The sequence below is a fragment of the Lynx rufus genome, unplaced genomic scaffold (genome assembly GCF_022079265.1).
Source record: "Lynx rufus isolate CCGP_SWC_20201006 ecotype Redwood Valley unplaced genomic scaffold, mLynRuf1.p SCAF_8, whole genome shotgun sequence".
Taxonomy (NCBI): Eukaryota; Metazoa; Chordata; class Mammalia; order Carnivora; family Felidae; genus Lynx; species Lynx rufus.
The window spans coordinates 25984482-26005691 of record NW_025814896.1 but is presented as its reverse complement, the minus strand read 5'-3'; the positions used below and the strand labels follow the sequence as shown (position 1 = coordinate 26005691).

Below are 21210 nucleotides of genomic sequence, written 5' to 3'. Positions count from 1 at the left end.
TGAGCCACCCAGGCGCCCCCAATAATTCTGTTTTCCACAGCAACTGTATCCTTCTACATTCTCATCAACAGTGCACAAGGGTTCTGATTTCTCCACATCCTCATCAACAATAAGCATTGATTTTGTTTTGTTTTGTAGTAGCCATCCTAATGGGTGTGAGGTGGGATCTCACTGGAGTTTTGATGTGCATTTCACTAATGATTAGTGACGTTGCATGTGCTTATTGGCCATTGCATATTTCTTGGGAGAAATGTCTATTCAAGTCCTTTGCCCATTTTTTATAAGTTCATTTATATATTTTGAGAGAGGGTGGGGGGAGAGAGAACACGAGTGGGGGAGGGGCAGAGAGAGAGAGAGGGAGGGAGAGAATCCCCAGCAGGCTCCTTGCTGTCAGCGCAGAGCCTGATGTGGGGCTCGAACTCATGAAATGAGAGATCATGACCTGAGCCAAGATAAAGGGTCGGACGCTTAACCAACTGAGCCACCCAGGCGCCCCCTTTGCCCATTTTTGAATTGATTTTTTTGTTGTGGTGGTGGTTGAGTTTTAGGAGTCTATATGTTCCGGATGTGAATCCCTTATATAATTTGAAATATTTTCTACCATTCCTTGGGTTGTCTTTTTACTTTGTTTACATACTATCTTTGGAGGCACAACATGGAATAGATATGTGTATACCTGGAAAAACTGAGGTCCAGAGAGGGTGTGTGTCCTGTCTGATGCCACCCAGTAAATGGTCTGTGTGATGTTGAAACACTCTGTGCTGGGCAAGGGTGGGACCTCTCATCTCCCACCTCATCTAATACAACAGCCATAATCTTGTTCCTGTTGTACACCTGGAGAGTGAGGCCCCGAGAGGGCTGGGTCTTGCCCAAAGTCGCCCCTGGTCAGGGGCAGAGCATGACTCGAAGCCAGGGAGATGACGTATGTACAAGGATGAGACTGGCTGGGTTTGAATCCTGGTGCTGCCCTTTGTGAGCTGTGACCTCTGGCAAGTTTTTGCTCAGTGCCTTCACTGTCCCCATCTGTGAAATGGGGCCTCATGAAGCTGTTGTGAGGGTGCCTGGACACCCAGGATGAGACTGAGAATTGCTAAGTGTGGCCTCAGATGTCACATGCTAGCCCACCCTCACTCTTTGGAGCCAAAAAGACATTCCGACTTGGGCTGGGCTGCGAAGAATAAACTTTAATCTCTCTCTGGGTAGGAGCTCTGAGAAGGCTGCTCTCTAGAGCTGTCGAGGTGGGGTCACGGAGCCGTGCACGCGCACTCGGTACAGGCAGGTGAAGCGTGGGTTCCCCCAGTTGCTTGAGATCTTCACCTTGACGGCACCAAAAGCTCGGACAGGCTGGTTCTGGAAGAGTCACAGACATGGGGCCATTGGCCTCCACTCTGCCTGTCCAGAGAGGTGTTTGGGAGTGGAAGGGAACCCTCCTATTTCACAGGTGGAGAAACTGAGGCTCAGAGAGCGGAATGAACTGTCCCGAAGCCGCACAGGAAGTTGGTACTCAGGGGTTGGGATGGAAGGTACTGAGGTGAGAAAGACAGATATACCGTGATGGGGAAAGTGTCCCAGCCTCGGGGCCCTGGACAGATGGCTGTGGGACTCCGGGGCAAGTCACTGCCCCTCTTGGGGCTTCAGTTTCCCCGCTCTGTAAGATGGGCTGGGGGGGGGGGCAGTAATATCTTCCCATGAGACCAGGCCCTGGAGCTAGCTGGCCTGTAGGAGATGCTCGGTGAGCACGCCTCCTCCTTGAGAGGGGACAGAGCCCGGTGCAGAAGCTGGGGCTTGGCCTCTGAGATCTCTCTGGATGCTCTTAACCTTCCAGGGAATTATACCAGGGGAGACTGAGGCGCAGAGACGAAGGGAATGGCCCAAGGTCATGCAGATTTGTGGTACCAGGATTTGGAGCAGTATCACTGATTCCCAAGTGTTGACATTCCACTGAGTCTCAGGGCCATCCTAGCAGCCACCCCGCTGTGTCCTGCTCCTGTCCCTGACTCCCTCCCCTTCAGGCCTCAGTTTGCCCTGCTGTGGCTAGATCAGGTGCTGATGATGGGGCCTCCCAGTACGGAGATGCTAAAGTGGTCCCCCTGTTCAAGAGCTCCTGTCCACGGGAGGAACTGCCACGGGAGTGCTCCTGGGCAAGTCAGGGAGACAATGCACTGCTAGAAGCTGGACAGGTCTCCTCCGGGTCCCACTTTTGGCCCTGGGCAGTGGCTCCATACTCTGAGCCTCGGTTTCCTCGTTTGTCACGTGAGTTAGTGACAAGTGTGCACTGCGAGGCTGTCGGTGGATGAAATGGGGCTCCCGGGGAAAGCCCTGCACATGGTGCACATTTGCTGTGTGCTCAACGTAGGCAGCCTTTCTCAGGTACCTGGAGCGGGAACATCTGGATGATGTTTTCCGGCTGAAACTGAAACGCCCCCAGGAACACCTCCTCCTTGGGAGAGCCTTCCATGCCCTGTGGAACCAGAACCAAGGCAAGAGGGTCAGGTGCGGGCAGGGCCTTCAGAGGGTGTTGCCCCTCTCCAGCTGAGACTTGCATACCACCCAGGATGGGGAACTCCCTACCTCTTTGGGCACCACTGCATCGCAGTACAGAGGAATAGATAGGAAAGAGCACTGGATTGGGAATCAAAAGGCTGAGGGTCCTCTTCTAATTATGCCACTGAGTTGTAGGTTTTGGGTGTTTCCCTGACCCTTTGCTGGACCTCGGTTTCTTTATCAGTGTCTCCGAAGACTAAATGGGCTCTGAAAAGCTTGGGTTGAAATAAAGTGGCTGTTTATCTCCTATCCTTAAAGGCTGTGATCAATGCCGAACCTGGCCATTCTCAGCCTTAACTAAGCCTCATCCAGCCCCTCTAGCCTGCCTGGGTTGTGCAGACAGAGTGCCTGCAATCCCGCCAGACGAGGCTGTCTCCTTAGTTAAGCATTGCTCCCTGTGGGGGCGTGCTCACGTAAATGACAAAGTCCTTGGGAGCAGTGTCCAGGTTGCCCGACAGTGAGATGGTCTTGGGGATGTGCTGCAGCGTCAGGTTGGACAGGTAGACCTTCTGGGCCATTCGGATGGTCACCTGGCCTCGGTCACCGGAGAAGGCCCAGCAGTTGCCGGGTGTCACGTTGGGCTGGAAGGGGCAGGTGCGATGGGGGCTATGCTGGGTGGGTGGGTTAAGGTGAATTCCTCATCCCACTCTGGCTCCCCTAGACCTCCTTTGCCTCCTGGGTGAGCCGGATCCTTCCATCTACAGAACTTGGCTCCAGCGCCACCAACTCCAGGAAGCCCCCCTGATTGCTGACAGTAAGAATGAGCCTTCCCGTCAGCCCAGTGCAGGGCAGGCAGGGGCCTGCTTGGGGCTGCGAGAGTTCCTTGACCCTCAAGTCTTGAAGGGCCCCCTTCCGGTGCCAAAGCAGACTGTTCCTGCCCGGCGCCCGCCCCTGCTCCTGCCCAGTCCCCCGTGGTTCCTGCTGTCTATTCTTGCCTCTTGCTCCTATCGCGTCTCTGTCTCCTGTTCCTATCCCTAGCCCTACCCCGGGCCCCCACCCACTTTGTGCGCACCCCCAGTGTCTGCTTCCAGGTCCTGCCCCCAGGACCCTGACACTCCCGCCCAGGCCCCCCATTCCCCCTGCCTCGAGGATCACGTCCGGGGGCTGCGCGTAGTTCCATAGCCGGATCCAGTTCCAGCAGGAGCGAGCCTTGTCGTAGTTGTATGTGGCAGACGTTTGTTCAAAGTCGATGGAGGCCCCTGTGTGGGAGTGACGGTATCAGATTGGGCACTGACCACGTGCCGGGCGAACACTTTAGGTGAGTCACTGGCCCTCTGTAAACTTCAGACGTTCCCTGGGTGATGGGAGTAATAATAGAAGCCACAATCGTGGTAACACCCCCCACCTCACGGGGCTGTTGGGAGGTTGAAGTGAATCAATACAACAAAGTCCTTCCAGCCAGCCTCATTATTATTTCCGTGGCTCTTGCTGTACCTGCTTCACAGAGGAGGGCACTCTGGCTCTGAGAGGTCGAGTGAGGCCCCGGGAGCGTAAGCCAGTGCCCTCTGACCCCACGTGCCCCTGGGCCTGGGTCAGCTGGTGCTGCCTGGCCGGCCCCACCTCTCCTCCTTCCGCATGTTCCCCCCCCCCCCCAACTCCTGCTGCGCTGTCACAGGAGGACCGTTCACATGGGTTCCCCTGGGTCTGGAAGACTTTTCCCTCCTCGCCAGGTCTCAACTCAAACATCCTTCCGCACAGGTCTCTGCCCAGGTCCCCTCCATGCCAGTCACCTGCTTCGGTTTCCCGCAACACTGATTCCCAACTACAACTGGGCCTGTGTTGGTTTTATTAGACGGTCAGTCTCCCCGGCTCTGCCAGCCTCTGGGTTTGGAGAGGGGGGAGTGGAGGGGCGGGGTGGGGGGGAGTAGATGAGGGGCGGGGTGGGGGGGGAGTGGAGGGCCTCTCCTCCCCACCTCAGCCCCCTTTAGAGAAAATAGAAAATTGTAGCAAAAAAAAAAAAAGCCGTCTGGGGGGGCAGAGGCTAGCTCTGAGCGTGAACTTGCCAGGAGCAGAGGATACCAGACCAGAACTGAAATCCACCCACTGAAGAGTTTCTGAGGACCCTTGAGGCAGGCTGTTGGGCGGGGGCGGTGAGGGGGAGTCGCTTACCTATAGACTTTAGGGCAAAGTCTGGCTTTTCAATATAATCTCCTTGTATCATCTTCATTATTTTCTGGGCCATTTTTTGCTGAGAAGGCAGAAAACACAAACCGTGTGCCGGTGTGTTCTTATAGATCCTGTCCACGTGCGGGTTCGCACCCGGTGACAGGTGGCTGCAGGTATCCTCGTGTCCCTAACTGCTTACCCCTGCCTGTGGAGGCCGTGGCTGGTCCTGGCACAAGACCACCGGTCACTACACTGTGAGGAGGCCCGGGTGACACGGTGCCATCGCTACCCCAACCACCGGGTCTACGACGGGGTCACACGTGGGACCAGAGTCTCAGGGAAGTTAAGGGCAGGGCGTCTGGAGTCAGACAGACTTTTACCACTGTGGGGCTTTGGGCTGGTTACCGCCCCTCTGAGTCTTGACCTTCTTGTCTGTAACATGGGGATGATAATTACATCCTCCTCCTGCTGCTGTGAGGAGTAGAGCTAACGCTTGTAAGGCTGCTACCGTGTGCCAGGACTGTCCTCAGTGTCACGGAAGTTCACTCTTATCCCCTCACAGCAGCCCCAGGAGGTATGTGCTATTATCACTTCCATTTTAAAGATGAGAATACTGGGGCACAAAAGGGTAAGGTGTCCAAGGTCACACAGCTGGTAAGAGGCAGAGCCAGGCAGTTTGGTTCCAGTGTTTGGGCTCTGAGCTACTACACTCTCCTGCCAGATAAAGGCTGCAAAGCACTTAGCATGCTTGGTACTCAGTAAATGCTGGCCACTATATTTTTTTAATGTTTATTTATTTTTGAGAGACAGAGAGAAACAGAGCACGAGTGGCAGAGGGGCAGACGCAGAGAGGGAAACACGGAATCCGAAGCAGGCTCCATGCTCTGAGCTGTCAGCACAGCCTGAGGTGGGGCTCGAACCCATGAACCGTGGGATCATGACCTGAGCCGAAGTCGGCGCTTAACCAACTGAGCCACCGAAGCGCCCCAATGCTGACTATTATTTTTATTAAACTCTTCAAAACTGTGGCCACAACCAGGTCTCCCACTCCACACCCTTCTTTCAATATGACTTTAACACTCTTCCCATTGAGAGGTGGGGCTAAGGTTCCCTCCCATAAGTCTGGGGGGGCCTGAGGCTATGGCAGAGGTGATGCCGTGTGACTTCTGGGCTAAGCCTAAAAGGGGATACAGCTCTATTTCATGGGGATGCTCATTCTTGGAGCTGCCAAGCTGTGAGGAAGCCCACAGAACACTGAGCGCCCACCTATGGTTGCATTAGTCAACAGCCCTGAGTTCCCAGCTGATAGCCAATGTCAACTTCTAGACATGTGAGTGAAGATGCTTCCAGATGGGTCCAGACCCAGATGCCAAGTCACCCCCAGCCTTCAAGTCTTCCCAGGTGAGGCCTCAGACATTGTGGAACAGTGACAAACCATCCCCACTGCACTCCGTTTGGATCCCTGACCCACGGAATCTTTGCGCATAATAAAACAATTGCTTTGCACCACTAAGTTTTGGAGTGGTTTGCTATGTGGCAGTAGTAACTAGACCACCCACGGTGCTACAGGGCAGGGATTTGTTGATATGGAAACTCAGAAAGGTTGATGACCTACCTAAGCTCCAAACGGTAAGAAAAAATGTTGTATCCATAAAACAAGAATATGGATCTATGAAAAAGAACACCCAGAGAGCAAAAATGAAGTTCTTAGGAATTCACACTATGTTAGCAGAAATGAAAAACTCAATAGAAGTTTTGGAAGATAAAGCTGAGACTATTTTCTCATATCATAACAAATAGAAGAAAACAGGAAGAAATGGGAGAAAGAGGATTAGTTCAAGAATTTAACATCCAAATAATAGGAGGTTCAAAAATGAGAATAAACCAAATATGGCTGGGAGGGGATACATCCATTTAATCACACAATTAAAGAACACTTTTTAGGACTAAAGGGCATGAGTTTCCAGATTGAAAGGGCCCCAAGGGTAGCTAGCCCATAGGCAAATTATCATGACATTTAAGATGTAAGGTGAGATGTAGGGCTTCCAGGGAAGATATAGTAAGTTACAGAGGATCAATGTTCCCACTAAAAACAACTAGTAAAACCAGATAGTTTACGAAATCATATCGTAAAGCCACCACTGAGCTATGGGAGCAATGAGGACCAGATGTATTAAAATTCTAGAGAGGAGAGAACCATTCCGAAATTCACGAACAATTTTTTAATGCCTGGGGGCATTTCATGATCTGGGCATGGGCTGAAGACATGGGCATAGGCTGGACAATGGCTGCTATTGGTGAAAGAGAAAGCAGCAAAGATTTTAATAGACACACAGGACTAAAAGGACAAAATTGGAGACTTGATGAACCTCAAACCTGAACAGTTTTCCCCATAAGATGTTAACTGAAACCCAGAACTATTGAAGAGGCCAAAGAGCTAACTTGAAAGCTTCTGAAAGACATATCAAAACTTCCCAGTCTCATAATGCTTAGAAACCAAGCCCCTTTCCGTGAAGGGACCCCAAAACAAAATAAGCAAGAGATTAAAGCCTTACAAACATCTTCTTAGTATATATCAGAAACATCGGAGGGCTTGTTGAAACATACATGATTGGCTCCCATCCTCAGTAGGTCTGAGGGGGCCCATTAATTTGAATTTCTAACATTTTCCCAGGTAATGCTGATGTTCCTGATATGGGAGCCACACTTTGAGAACCGCTGCCCTAGAAGGAGTAGTGAATCAATACTGAGAGGCTGTAGCCACACCTGGAGGCACTAAACCAATTATGGGCACAATTAGAGGCTGAGAATCCAAGCTTGCCCCTGGCAGAGAAGGTTACCACTAGGGCTGCAGATTTTGCATTCATGCAGGGCTGGGAGACAAAATTGGAGACTTGAGAGGGGTGCCTGGGTGACTCAGTCCATTAAGTGTCCAACTCTTGATTTCGGCTCAGGTTGTGATCTCAGAGTGCATGAGTTCAAGCCCAGCATCAGGCTCTGTTGCTGACAGTGTGGAGCCTGCTTGGGATTCTCTCTTTCCTACTCTCTCTGCCCCTCCTCTGTTCGTGCTCACTCCCTTTCTCTCTCATATTAAATAAATAAATTTAAAACAAACAAAAACTTTTTTAATTTTTTTTTAATTGGAGACTTGAGAAGCCTCAGACATATGGTCAGTCTTTCCCATCAAGATATCTACCAAAAGTTTGAAGCTGCATGGGAAGGGCACTAAAGGGTTAGGCTGAAAACATCTGACTAAATCTTACACAAATTGCCACCCAGGTTTGAAACAGCTCAATGAACATCTACATAGAAGTGATAAGTGTACTCATCTTCCTTACAAAGAAAATGGGAACTCTCTCTAGTTGAAGTTATACCTATCTGGAGCACAGAGTTCTTTTGTATACAATGTCCAGAAAAACACTAAAAAATTACTGGACATGAAAAGACAATACCATATGATTGATACTCCAAAGAAAAACAACAATAGAAAAAGATCATAGATGATCCAGATATTGGACTTAGCAGATAAGGATATAAAAATTACTACAACAATATATTAAATAAAAGAAAGAAAAAATGGACGACATAGGTAAGATGTTGGAGAATTTCACCATAGAATTAAAATTTATGAAAAGAATCAAATATGTATTCTAAAACAATGCAATATATGAAATTAAGAACTTAATGGAAAAATTTAACAGATTGGACAGAACAGAATACAGGATTAGTAGCAAACTTAAAGAAATGTGAATAGAAAATATCAAAACTCAAGCACATAGGGAAAAAGAATGAAAATCAAACACATCAGGTAGTAGCATAAGAATTATGTGGAACACACTCTAACAGTCTAGCATAGATGTAACTGGAGTTCTAGGAGAGGAGATAGATAATGGGGAAGAAACAATATTTTAAGAAACAATAGCTAAGCATTTTTAGCAACTATTGAAGAAATAAATCTGCAGATCCAATAAGCTCAGCAATCCAATCCCAAGCAGGTTAAATATGCAACACTGTGGATAAAAAGAACATCATACAAACTCCAAGAGATAAAAAAACAGATCACACTCAATGGACCAATAATAAGAGCACTAACAGACTTCTCAACAGCAGCAGTATAACTAGAACACAACAGTGGAATTCTTTCAAAATGTTCAGGGGAATAGTTCCTATCTAGAATTCTATACCCAGCCAAACTATCAATCAAATGTGCAAGTTCTAAGCAAATTAATATGCCTCTTATTTAACTCTTTCCCAGGAAATTATTGGGGGATGTGCTCCACCAAAAGTTGGGAAATAGGAAAAAGGGCATCAAACAAAGAAGTCAGATGTTTGGGAGCAGAATGGCTAGTATCTCACCTCATCTGACATGGCTTCCATCAACTGGAGCTTGGCAATGAGTTGGGTCATGTTACCTCGGAGGTCCTGGATTTCCCCAGAGTGATGCCGCACCTTCTCCTGGTACATTCTTACAAGAAAGGAGTGAGAACATGGAGTGACAGATTTGCAATGCTGCTATTGTCACCCTCAGCTTCTATCTGTGTCAGTCAACCTACAAAGAACTAGCTTCACATTTCCTCGCCCTTCTGGGCCCATCCCTGGCCCTACCCAGCAGGTTCTTGTCTCTTCCTCCTACTTGGAATATCTTTAAATTTAACTCTTTCCTTCCAAATATTCCTATTTTGTTTGCAATTAAGGATGATGCCACCAGGTGGTATACTGTTGGTTAAAATTTCTTCTCCGCTTCCACTTGCTGAGTGTGATTTATTCAGGACAGTTGACATCTTTAACGTTCATAATTACCCAGAGCAAGGTGAGTGTTATGTCTCATCTCATAAAGGAGGAGTTGAAGGCCCAGAGAGGTGAAGTGACTGGCAAAAGTTTAGCCAAGTAGGAAGTATGGGAGCTGGGATTTAAACCTAGGTTTATCTGACTGTGGAGCCCACATTCTTAGCCAATACCTTACAGGTCCTGGATATAGTTCTGGTTTTTAGGTGATAGTAAGATTATTTAGCAGATTCTTCTTACCTCAAGCTCTGCAGTGGACTATCTATGCTGTCATCCTGGTAGGGTGTTGCAGAAACAAGGGATCTTTTTCAGATGGCCTCATCTGGGCCCAATAGAACTTCCTCCATTCAATCTCCCACAACCATAAATCCATCCATTCATCTGCCTTCCCATTTACTCTTCCATCTATCCACTCACCTACCATCTATCCAAAATCCAGTGTATCCTCCATTTTAAGTCGATCCATCCAAATCCACATTCATCCACCCTTCCACCTACCCACCAGCCCATCCAACCACCCTTTCTCACACATATACTCCTCCATTTATCCAACCTGCCTCATCCCTCCTATCCACCCTCCCATTCATATAACTTACCTTATATATTGTCAATACCCTTTCATCAATCACTTCATCCTCCAATCTATCTACCCTCCCATCTATCCAAACTCCCATTAACCATCTGTCCATCCATCCATCCATCCATCCACCCATCCATCCATCCATTTATCCATCCATATAGCTAATCTGCCCTCCTATCTGTCCATCTGTCCATTTTCTCATCCATTCAGTCTTCCATTCATCCATCCATCTATCCCCCCAGCCATTTTCCCACATCCCTACATCCATCACTTCTATCGTCTCATCCATTCTCCCTCCATTCCACATTTCCATCTGATCATCCAATTAACCAATACTGATAGTGGCAACTTTCTGCCCAGTCCTGAGGTGGACATCACTGGAGTGAATTAGACGTGGCTCTGCCTTCAAGAGCACCCAAAAAAGTTGGGAAAATGTCATGGTTGCATTCATGATTAGAGAAAATTGTGGGAGGAAAGGGGAATGTCATCACCTCCACCTGGTATTTCTGGGGGAAGTGACATTTTAGCTGGATCTTGAAGTATATGAAGGAGTTTATAAGGAGAAAAGAGTAGAGGGAAGGACAAGCTCATCAGATCTCTTTTCTCCTTAAGCATTCTGAGACTCTTTGTTGTCCTCTGACAGGGAGCGCTAGCCATGATTTCCTCCTCCTTTCTCCCCAGGAACCACAAAGCAAATGATCTTATTTCATTTGAACAGAACAAACTGCCTTGAGTAGAGAGGATTGTGTTCCATTCTCACTATCGTTCTCTAGGAGGGAGATTTGATAAAGGAAAGATAGGTCACCTCTGGGAGGGAGAGGCAGGAGAGCCATTCTGTAGGATGGACTATTGAATCTGGTCTTTAAAGTCACATTTTGGTGAGAGAGATGGGTTCCAGGTGGGTGGCATCGCAAAGACAGAGATTTGGGGCTGGAACGAGTCAGGAACTGATCAGGTTCCAGATGTGATGAGAGTGAGAGAAGCTGATGTAGGCAGCATTGACTAGTTGGGGAGCGGCCAGTCAGTGCTGAGGCCTGAAGAGAGCACACACTTACCTGCCAGACTTCCATTTTAGACGGTACGTGCATAGAAAATATCCAGAATCCTGTGGGGCCAGGAGAATGAGAGTGAGACATTTAAGATGAAAGGTTAAAAGCTTAGGCTCTGGAGTTAAGGCATCTAGACTCAAATCCCAGCTTTGGCACTTACTAACATTGTACAACTTTGGAAGAATTTACTTAATCTCTCTATACCTCAATTTCCTCCTCTGGGAATTTCTTCCTCCTAAAATGGGACCAACAGTAATATCCACTTCATGATCAAATGATATCGTATATGTAGAGTGTCTCACATAAACCAAATAATCCATGTCCCCTCTCTCTCCCCTGCTCCAATTCTACTGGGGATAATTGATGAAGAGAAGAAAATGGGATAATGTTCCCTGTATTTTATAATCTCTGTGTTGCCTTAAATCCTACCATTCAAGCCATTATTAAAGCTCTTTAAAACCTATTCATTGTTAATGATAAAACAATCAACAAATCAGGAATAGAATGGAACTCCCACAATCTGATAAAGCCCATTTATGAAAATCCCCCAGCTAAACAACACTTAATGGTAAAATATTGGATGCATTCTTCCTAAAATCAGGAACAAAACAATTATGTCTACTCTTGCCATTTCTATTTAACATTGTCATGTAGGTTCTAACCAGGTCAATTAGTCAAGAAAAAGAAATAAAAGGCAGATGACACAACCTTGCATACAGAATCTTAAAGTATCTAAGACTGGATGTCATGCTCAGTGTCAAAGCAATAAATGAGTTCAGCAAGGTTGCGGGATACAAGATCAGCATATGAAAATCAATTATATTTTTCAACACAAGCAATAAATAATCTGAAAATGATACTAAGAAAACAACTCAATTTACAATAGCATCTCAACGAATAAAATACTTGGAATAAACTCAACAGAAGTATAAACTTTGCACTCTAAAAGATACAAAACATCATTAGAAGAAATTAAAGACAACATAGAGATATATCAATAATAGAAAGACAGCCCATGTTCATGGATTGGAGAACTTAATATTGTTCAGGTGACACTACTCCCCAAATTCATCTATGAATCAATGCAAACTCCCTCAAAATACCTATGTCCTTTTTTTTTAAGAAATGGAAAAATTGATGCTAAAATTCATATGAAAATGTAAGGGACTATAATAGCCAAAACAATTTAAAAAGAACAAAGTTGGAGAACTCGTAATGCTGGATTTCAAAACTTATTAGAGTTATAGCAATTAATCCAGGGTAGATAGATAGACAAATAGAGAGATGGCAAATAGATAGACAAATAGATAGATGGCAAATAGATAGACACATAGATCAAGGGAGTAAAATTAAGAGTCCAGAACTAAACTCTCACATTTATGGTCAACTGATTTTCAATATTGTAGCAGACAATTCAGTAAGAGAAATAATTGTTTTCTCAATAAATGGAACAACTGGATATCTACATTCAAAATAACGAAGTTGGACTCTTACCTCACAACATATGCAAAAATTAACTCAAAAATGGATCATGGACCTAAATGTAAAGGCTAAAACTATACAAATCTTGGAAGAAAAAGTGGGAGTAAATTTTTATAGCTTTGGGTTAAGCACTAGTTTCTTGCACCTGACATTAAAGTACCTATGGAAAAAGAAAACATGGATAAAGCGGACTTCATCAAAATTTAAAAAATTTGTGCTGCAAAGGACACCATCAAGAGAAAGTGAAAAGACAACCCACAGAATGGGAGAAAATATTTGCAAATTGTATATCCGATAAGGGACTTCTATCCAGACCATACAAGGAACCCTTAAAACTCAATAATAAACAGACAACCCAATTGAAAAATGGGCCAAGACTGAATAGACATTTCTCCAAAGAAGACCTATAATTGGCCAATAAGTATATGAAAAGGTGCTTAACATCATTAGCCATTAGACAAATGAAATAAAAACTACAATGAGGTACCACACTTCATGGCTAAAATTTTTTTTTTAATTTTTTTAACGTTTATTTATTTTTGAGACAGAGACAGAGCATGAACGAGGGAGGGTCAGAGAGAGGGAGACACAGAATCTGAAACAGGCTCCAGGCTCCGAGCTGTCAGCACAGAGCCCGACGCGGGGCTTGAACTCACGGACCGTGAGATCATGACCTGAGCCGAAGTCAGCCGCTCAACCGACTGAGCCACCCAGGCGCCCCATAAAATTAAAGACAGGTAATAACCAGTGTTGGTGAGGAGGCAGAGAAGTTGGAACCCTCATACATGCCGGTGGGGATGTTAAGGTGGTACAGCTACTTTGGGAAAAAGTTTGGCCAATTGTTTAGATAGTTAAGCATACAGTTGCCACAAAACCCAGAAATTCCACTTCTAAATAGATACCCAAGATAATTTAAAACACGTGTCCACCCAAACATTTTACAGGATCATTCACAGGAACGTTACTAATGGTAGTCAAAAAGCAGAAACAACCGTAATATCCATCAACCGATGGACAGGTAAGCAAAATGTGGCATATCCAAACAATGGACTATTTTCAGCCATAAAGAAGGAGGAAATGCTGATGTATGCTACGCCATGGATGAACTTTGAAAACATTATGACAAGTGAAAGAAGCCACAAAGACCACATAGTGTATGATTCTATTTATATTAAATGTCCAGAATAGGCAAATCCATAGTCACAGAAAATAGATTAGTGATTGGTTGCCTAAGACTGGGGTGAGGGGGAATGGGAACCAACTGTCTGGGACTGGGGGGGAGGTTCTTTTGGGGGCAGTGAAAATACTGGAATTTGATAACGGCGCTGGCTGCAAAACTTTGTGAATATATTAAAAATCACTGAATTGTACACTTTAGAATGGTGATCTTTCTGGTATGTGAACTATATCTCAATAAAGCTGTTATTTAAAAAAAAAACTTATTTGTTAAGTTTCCTAGGAATTTCGAATTTCCTAAGACATTCTCTCGACCCCACCCCCACCCCACTGCCCTGCCTCCTTGGGCCAGTGTACTCGAGAGGAGGGAGGAGACTCCTTTGCTCGAGAAAGCAAAGCTGCGACCTGGGAGGTGGCAGCAGTGGTTGGAAGGAATCCGCTGAAGCTCAGAAACAAGTAATAACGATCATACCACTGTTGGGGGGAGAACTTGAGTTTTCAGCACTTTTCTTAGTGTTCAAAACATGTTCTTGGTCATCAGTTAATTTAATCCTCACAGCAATACTCATTAACAGCCTTCACTCTTTTCCTCCCCAGGTTGGGCAAGAGCGCAGGGATACCTCCACCTGGGATGGGGCAGGGCCCTGGAGACTTACCAAAAGCACAGAGGACGAGAACACCTGTCTTTTCCATGAGCTTCTGGAAGAGCAGCCTGCATCTGGAAGAGAGAGAAGCAGAGGTCAAGGTGAAGTGGGGTTTTGCATAGGCTAGCAAGTCCTGGCCTGGCCCTTGCCCTCTTCCAACCCTGAAGCGCAGGGCCCTCCCTGGGCAGTGATACCCCCTCCAAGATGCTGACCACGTTCTGTGACTGCACAGCCTCACGGAGGAAAGAAAGCTCTCACCCCAGCATTTGGGGCCATCAGAGATACACTGACTGTGGTCCACCACGTCCTTTTCACACCCGTCTCCAGCTACGTACTGTCTGTTCCCTCCCTTCTGTCCTGGTGAGCGCACCCTTCAGGGTTCAGCTCAAACAAACGTCCCCTCCTCCTACGACCTTCAGAGTCAACACTGTCCACCCTCACCCTTAACACCGGGTTTGGTGTCTTCCCCTACTGGGAGCTCAGGAGTGGTGAGGGTCAAGTCTGGGCCCAGAGTAGGCATTAAGATGTTTAGGATGCAGGCTCTAAATGGATGAATGAGGGGGAAAGCTTTGCAGCACTTGGGAGGAGTTTGTGTGGGACAAGAGAGTGAAGGGAAAGGAAGGGACAGGCATGCCAGGAAGAAAAACAGCCTGCGCCTGGTGCTGAGGTGGGAGCAGGAACGGCGGGCCCAGGGGGTGAGAGCCCTAGTCTTGCTGGCCCAATGGGTCCACAACAGGATGCAGAGTGAGAGCAGCATGGAAAGAAAGGGTGGGACAGGATTCCAGAAGGTTGCGGGCTGAGGTGCTGGAGCCCTGGGGAGCCACAGTGGGTTCTGAGGTGAGAGAATATGCTAAAAGCCAGGTTTGGGATGGCTGGTCTGGTCCGGTGATCAAGGGATCGTTCAGACCAGTGAGGGGACTGCCATAGGAACTGGCTGCCTGTTCCCAGCCCCCATCACCCTCCCCTCACCTGCCCCCGCTCACCTGCAGTTGTTGAACAGAATCTGGTGAGCCTGAGTCCTCAGGAAGCAGGCCAGGCAGGTGATCCAGGCTACAAAGGAGGCAGGAGAGCAGGGAGTAGCCACACCCTTGTTTTTATCCCACCAACCCTTGCAGGAGGCGAGGTCCTACTGCTGGGAGACCCTCTCAATTTTGTAATCGAGCCCAGGGTAGCCCTGCTCTGGGGCACACGAAGCCTGGGACGTGCCGGTGCCCATTCCCAGACACTGGGGGCTTCTCAAGGGCAGAGTCCTTGTCTGGTTTATCCCCAGGTACCCAGTGTTGCCCACCATGGAGCTAGGTAAAAAGTTGGGGTTCAGGATGGATGAGTAGGTGGGAGACACGCGAACGGACAGGAGAATGGTAAGAGAATGGTTTGGAAGGTGGATGAATAGGAAGACGGTTGAGAGGAGGGGCGGACGGAAGGATGGATGGAAGGACGGATGGGTGGGTGACTGGATGGGTGTGAGTAGTAACAAATAAAGGTACGTGTGGCCGATGGCTGACACAGTGAACCCATGGGGTGCGTGGATATTACAGCAGATGGATATGAGGACAGATGGCTGGAGAAATGACTGAGTGATGAGGAAATGGAGGGGTGGGTGGGTGAACACTGGCATAGAAGGCTGATCTTTAGGGGGTGGTCAGACCCCGTGCCCGAAGGGAGGGCACACCGTGTCACACCATTCCGTGGCTTCATCAGTGGCCCCAGGGGCCAGGCTGGCGGGAGAGTAGCGGAGGGCCGACAGTCAGCCCCTCCAAATAGCAAGTCTGCCTCCTATCCCCTCTCCCTGACCACCAAAGAGACTCTGGCTGGAATGACGCCCCTGCCACCTTCGCTGGGAAGTCCTCCAGGGTTCCCTCCCTCCCCTGCAGCCCAGTGCAGGCCTTACCCCCACCCAGGCCCACGTTGACGGCCAGGGTGTCTCTTCGGTGTATACGTACAGATACAGGCCAGCACGCACTGGGCCAGGCTCAGGGCCGGGGCACTGATGCGGATGGGCAACACTATGGCATCACCTGCAGAGAGCACGGGGCCTGTCACGTCAGCGCCCACAGACACGGGGAGCACCCAGAGCGTGGTGCGGCCACGCCTGCTCCCTAGCCCGCCCCTTGCTGGGTGACTCCAGGCTGCGCATCTGACATCTCTGAGCGTCGGGCCCTCGCTGTTCACGAAGACCCCAGGGCCCCTCTCGTCCCTCCCTGCTCACTCGCGTTTGGCAAGGCGTCCTGGGCCATCCTGCAGGTGTTCCGGCCTCTTTGGGCGACCCTGGGGATAACAAGATTCACAATCGCATTTTATAATTTTTTCAAGAAACGTGGGGTCCCCGCGTTCCGGATTGAGAGACTGAGTGGCGGACAAGTTCGCCCAAGACCACCAGCCTGCGAATCAGGGACATACCAGGTCTGACCGACCCCAAACGCAAGTCTGTTTTGAGGAGAGGACTCGGTTTGCTGTGGCAGTCACAGGTGGTTATCCCCGCAAAGCCAATCGCTCCCGTCACTGGCAGGAGGCTGATTTTGGTCCCTTGTCCACTCCTACCCCATGTGATTTTAGACAACCCCGATCGCTCCAAGCCCTGCTGTCACACTCCCAGTGCCTTTGCTGTGGCTGGCTCTGGCGGTGGGTGGGGGGAGTTCCCACGGGGTGAGGTGTGGGGCTGGGCTGGGTATAGAGGCCTTGGGGGAAAGGCTTTCTCATTGCTAAAATGAGACCCACAGGAAGCAACGTCCACTCTCCTTGCACCCTATACAGCCATGTTTCTCCGTGCTTCTGGAACCCTGGTGGCCTGTGACGGCGAGGAGGCCAACAGGAAGAGCAAAAAGGTGGCAGGGACCTGTAGCTTAGGGGACATTGCAGAACCGCAGAACTAATGTGCTCTGGAACCGCACATGTCTTGGGACCTCTTGGCATGTGAGATAACAAATTGTCTTTATTTCTTAAGGCAAAGGTCTCCAAACATTTATTATCATACTCCCCCGATGTATTTATATTTATGAAGCAATTTTATATATATATAATACCGTATATACATATATATGTGCATAGCTCCAAGTGTGCTAACATATTATTTACTTTTTCAAATATTTATACGTTCTTGAGGACTACAGATTAAAAGAGGGTGGGCTAAAAATATACACTGAAGTTCGGATGATTTGTCCCCTCACCCCAGCAGATTGTTTTGTATATCCTTTTTTTTTTTATTTTTTTTTCAACGTTTTTTATTTATTTTTGGGACAGAGAGAGACAGAGCATGAACGGGGGAGGGGCAGAGAGAGAGGGAGACACAGAATCGGAAACAGGCTCCAGGCTCGGAGCCATCAGCCCAGAGCCTGACGCGGGGCTCGAACTCACGGACCGCGAGATCGTGACCTGGCTGAAGTCGGACGCTTAACCGACTGCGCCATCCAGGCGCCCCTGTATATCCTCTTTTTAAAATATTTTTAAAAATGTTTTTATTTTATTTTTGAGTGAGACAGAGTGTGAGCGGGGGAGGGGCAGAGAGCGAGGGAGACACAGAATCGGAAGCAGGCTCCAGGCTCCGAGCTGTCAGCACAGAGCCCGATGCGGGGCTCGAACTCACAATCTGTGAGATCATGACCTGGGCTGAAGTCGAAGGCTTAACCAACTGAACCACGCAGGCGCCCCTGGTTTGTATACCCTCTTGGGATATACACCCCTTTTGGGGGCGCAGAAGTGAGCACACAGATGGCAGAGCTGCTTGTTTGCCCGTTTACCGTCTCCCTCACTGGACTGTGACCTCCGTGGGGGCAGGAAGCACTTCCGCCTGGCGCAGCCCCGTGTCCCCAGCCCCCTGCTCAGTGTTTAGTAGGTGCTCAATGAACACATGTGGAAAGGGTGACTGCCCCATCACTCCCTTGGCTGGGAGACTTTAGGAAAGCCACAGTCAGACCTCTCTGACCTCAGTAGCTGCCTCTGTCAAGTGCGGCCGGTGACCGCCCGCTCACCTCCAAGGAGAGGGCAAAGGCATTTTGTAAACCACAAAGAACTGGGCAGAGAGGGGGGCTGCCGTCCTCACCTCCTGGGTCTGGCATTCTCAGGCGGGTCACACGGGTCCCTGGGGTTCCTCAAGGACCGTGGCATCAATTTCCTTCTCTAGGAAATCTAGGGAAATGGTGCTGGGGCTCTCTGGGAGTCGGCAAGGGGGAAGAGATTACCACTGCTGCCACCTCCTAGCGTTCCCTGGAAGGTGTCATGTGGGATCTAGCCGGGTCAAGTGGAGTCGTGGGCACTGTGACCTCACAGAGCGGGGGGGAGGGGCTCTGCCCAGTCTCCAGCTTGGCCCTAGAACTTCCCCTTGGATGAGCCCATTCTGACTCCCTTTCTACTTATAAGATGAGGAAATTGAGGTCCCAGGACGGGAAGGGCCATGCTAGGATCTCAGGGCCTGGGCAGGGGCGAGAACCGAGGCTCCCATATCCAGGCCATGCTTTGTTCTTGCCCCCAGACCCCTTCCTGCCTCCAGCTTCCCGGACTTGCCACCTGCTTAGGCTGTCTGTGAAGGTTTATAATGCTTGTCTTCTCGCCAGTGGAGGTTTTGCATAACACAAAATAATGTATATGTGGTTGCTTTAATCAAGTTCTACTTCTCCTGCAGAAAAATAAACGCATAGCAGAGTGGAAATGTCTGGCTATAGATATTTTTTTCCGTCAGCCCTGCCAATGGAGAGCCAGTTTGGATTGTGAAGCTTAAAGGAACTCACTTTTGCCCCTTGATGGTAGTTGAGCAAATTGTAGGCTAAGTTCCAGCAGCCTGCAGAAGAAGGGTCCCTCAGGGAGTCCGGCATACAAAACCAGAATGTGTTTGTGTGTTAGGTTACAGAACAAAGATGTGACGCCTGCAGATGGGATTGAGGTTGCTAGTCAGCTGACCATGAGGTAGGAGAATATCCTAGATCACCCAGGCGGGCCCAGTGTAATCAGGGTCCTGTACATGGCAGAGGGAGGCGGATGGGAGAGGGTGGCAGCACCAGCAGCCCTCAGCCCTACTTGCTGGTTTGAAGGTGGAGGAAGAGGGCTTAAGGCATGCAGTGAAAACAGCCTCTGGAAGCTGGAAAAGGCAGAGAAACAAATCCTCCCCTAGAGTTTCTGGAAAGGAACAAAGCTCTGCCAATACCTTGACTTCAGCCCAGCGAGATCCATTTTGGACTTCTGACTTCCAGCGATATAAGACGAGAAATTTGTGTTTAAAGTCACGACGTTTGTCGTCATTTGTTACAGCAGCAATAGGAAACTAATACACTACTTTTAAGAATTTTCGGTGAAGGGGAAGCCCTGAAATGCTGCCACTATAATTGTTCCAAGGGTCTTCCAAGTGCACATACATGCATTCGTTCCACGAATATTTACTGAGCACCCGGTATGTTCCAGGCACCAGCTGCAGAGGTGAGCAGAACCAGCTCCCATCCCTGGGGAGGAGGGTCAAGGGGCTAGATCACCCAGGATGCTACACTGTGCACGTAGCAGGCGCCTGCCCACGCTTGCCATTGCTGTAGGGAGGAGGGGCTGGTGAGAATCTCCCTCCTTTGTATCCACTGGTCATCAGTCAGTGTCCCCCGTGCTGGATGTGTCGAGGAAGAGGAAGTGTTTGTGCTGAGAGCAAACACTGAGAGTGGCTTTGGTCAATATTTGTGCCCCTCTCCACCGTCAGCTGTTTGCCCCGGCTACCGCGAGGGCCGGGTGGCCAGGAGTCAGATGTTAGGGAGCTTGTGGCTGGCATAAGAATAGGGCAGGGGAGCTCCCGTCCTTTCAGGGGAGGGCTTGCTGATGTCCGTGGTCCCTGTCAGTTCTGGGGGCACTCGTGGGGATCCAGCACAGGGTGGGCTTGGGCCTGGTGTTTGGGCTGGTGTGGAGTCAGCGGGAGCCATGAAGGGCTCTGGAGTGGGGGAAGGCTCCAAGTCCCCTTGTGCCTACACTCCAGCTAAGCCACTCAGAGGAACATAGGGGCGCCCTGCGGTTGTGCTGTCACTTCCCGTGCGTATATGTGTGTACACGCACAAACACGTATACACCCTCCCAATGCCAGGAAACAGTCAACTACTCACCCATACACACACACACACACACACACACACACACACGCTTGCAACACACACACTTTCCTCTGATGCTAGTGATTATTACCTAATGCACATGTGTCTGTGTGACTACACGCACACAACCACATACTACACACACAGCCCTCATACACACATATATACAAACTTCTTCACGTATACACACAGCTCCTCGGGCCCCAGATGGCCCAGGTGGGGCCTGGAGTTTGTAAAATGGAAAGAGATGACAGGCCACACCCATGGCGCGTGAAATATGCGTTCGGAGAGAGCCTGAGGTGTTAGGTAGCAGGGACTCCCTCTCATCCGTTGCCCTTTGAGTTAGGGTTCAGGGTGTGGCCAGGAGCAGGGCTCAGTCAGCGACTGGGGTCAGGGATCAGGTAGCCTCCTGCTCCTCCCGAAAGGGCCACGTTTCTGAGAGAGCTTAGAGCCACCAGGCCTGAGAGGTCGGTGAGTCGTGTCCCTGACTTTGGGCCTGGCCAGGCCCGGCTGGAGTGCTGAGGGGGCCCTGCGAAGAGTGGTCCTCTTTCCAGAGATCTCCTGGCCTAGGAGGCCCCAGGGTGGCCCATCCCCAGGGTCCTGCGGCGCTCGGCAGCAGCCCGGTTACGTGGCCGCCCCACCACGTATAGGATGAAACACTTTGGCACAGGCCGTGTTTGCAGGGAAAACACTCGCAACCACAAGCAAACCTGCCCCTCCCTGGGTCCCTTTGCAGTGGGCCCCACACACCTGGGAGCCTCATAAAACAGCTTCCACACCTGCTAGGGGCT

The 21210-nt window shown here is 49.1% G+C and overlaps 1 protein-coding gene across 1 annotated transcript; it reads right to left on the bottom strand.

Moving 5' to 3' along the window:
- Positions 1-1224: 1224 nt before the first annotated feature.
- Positions 1225-18470, bottom strand: SUN5 (Sad1 and UNC84 domain containing 5). Its single transcript, XM_047067947.1, has 13 exons — positions 18406-18470; positions 16576-16634; positions 16310-16384; positions 15350-15416; positions 14379-14440; positions 11071-11120; positions 9676-9710; positions 9007-9115; positions 4654-4732; positions 3628-3743; positions 2958-3125; positions 2375-2461; positions 1225-1350 (listed from the first exon to the last, which is right to left on the bottom strand). Exons 1-13 carry the CDS (start codon positions 18468-18470, stop codon positions 1225-1227), a joined length of 1098 nt encoding a protein of 365 aa, XP_046923903.1.
- Between the last annotated feature and the right edge of the window lie 2740 nt (positions 18471-21210).

Coding starts and splice junctions, on each gene's coding strand:
- SUN5 (XM_047067947.1), bottom strand. CDS start 18,470: ATGCCACGGTCCTTGAGGAACCCCAGGGACCCGTGTGACCCGCCTGAG. Junction 11,121..14,378: donor TCTCGTCCTCTGTGCTTTTG/GTAAGTCTCCAG, acceptor CTGGCCCCACAG/GATTCTGGATATTTTCTATG. Junction 2,462..2,957: donor CCAAGGACTTTGTCATTTAC/GTGAGCACGCCC, acceptor CTGGTTCCACAG/GGCATGGAAGGCTCTCCCAA.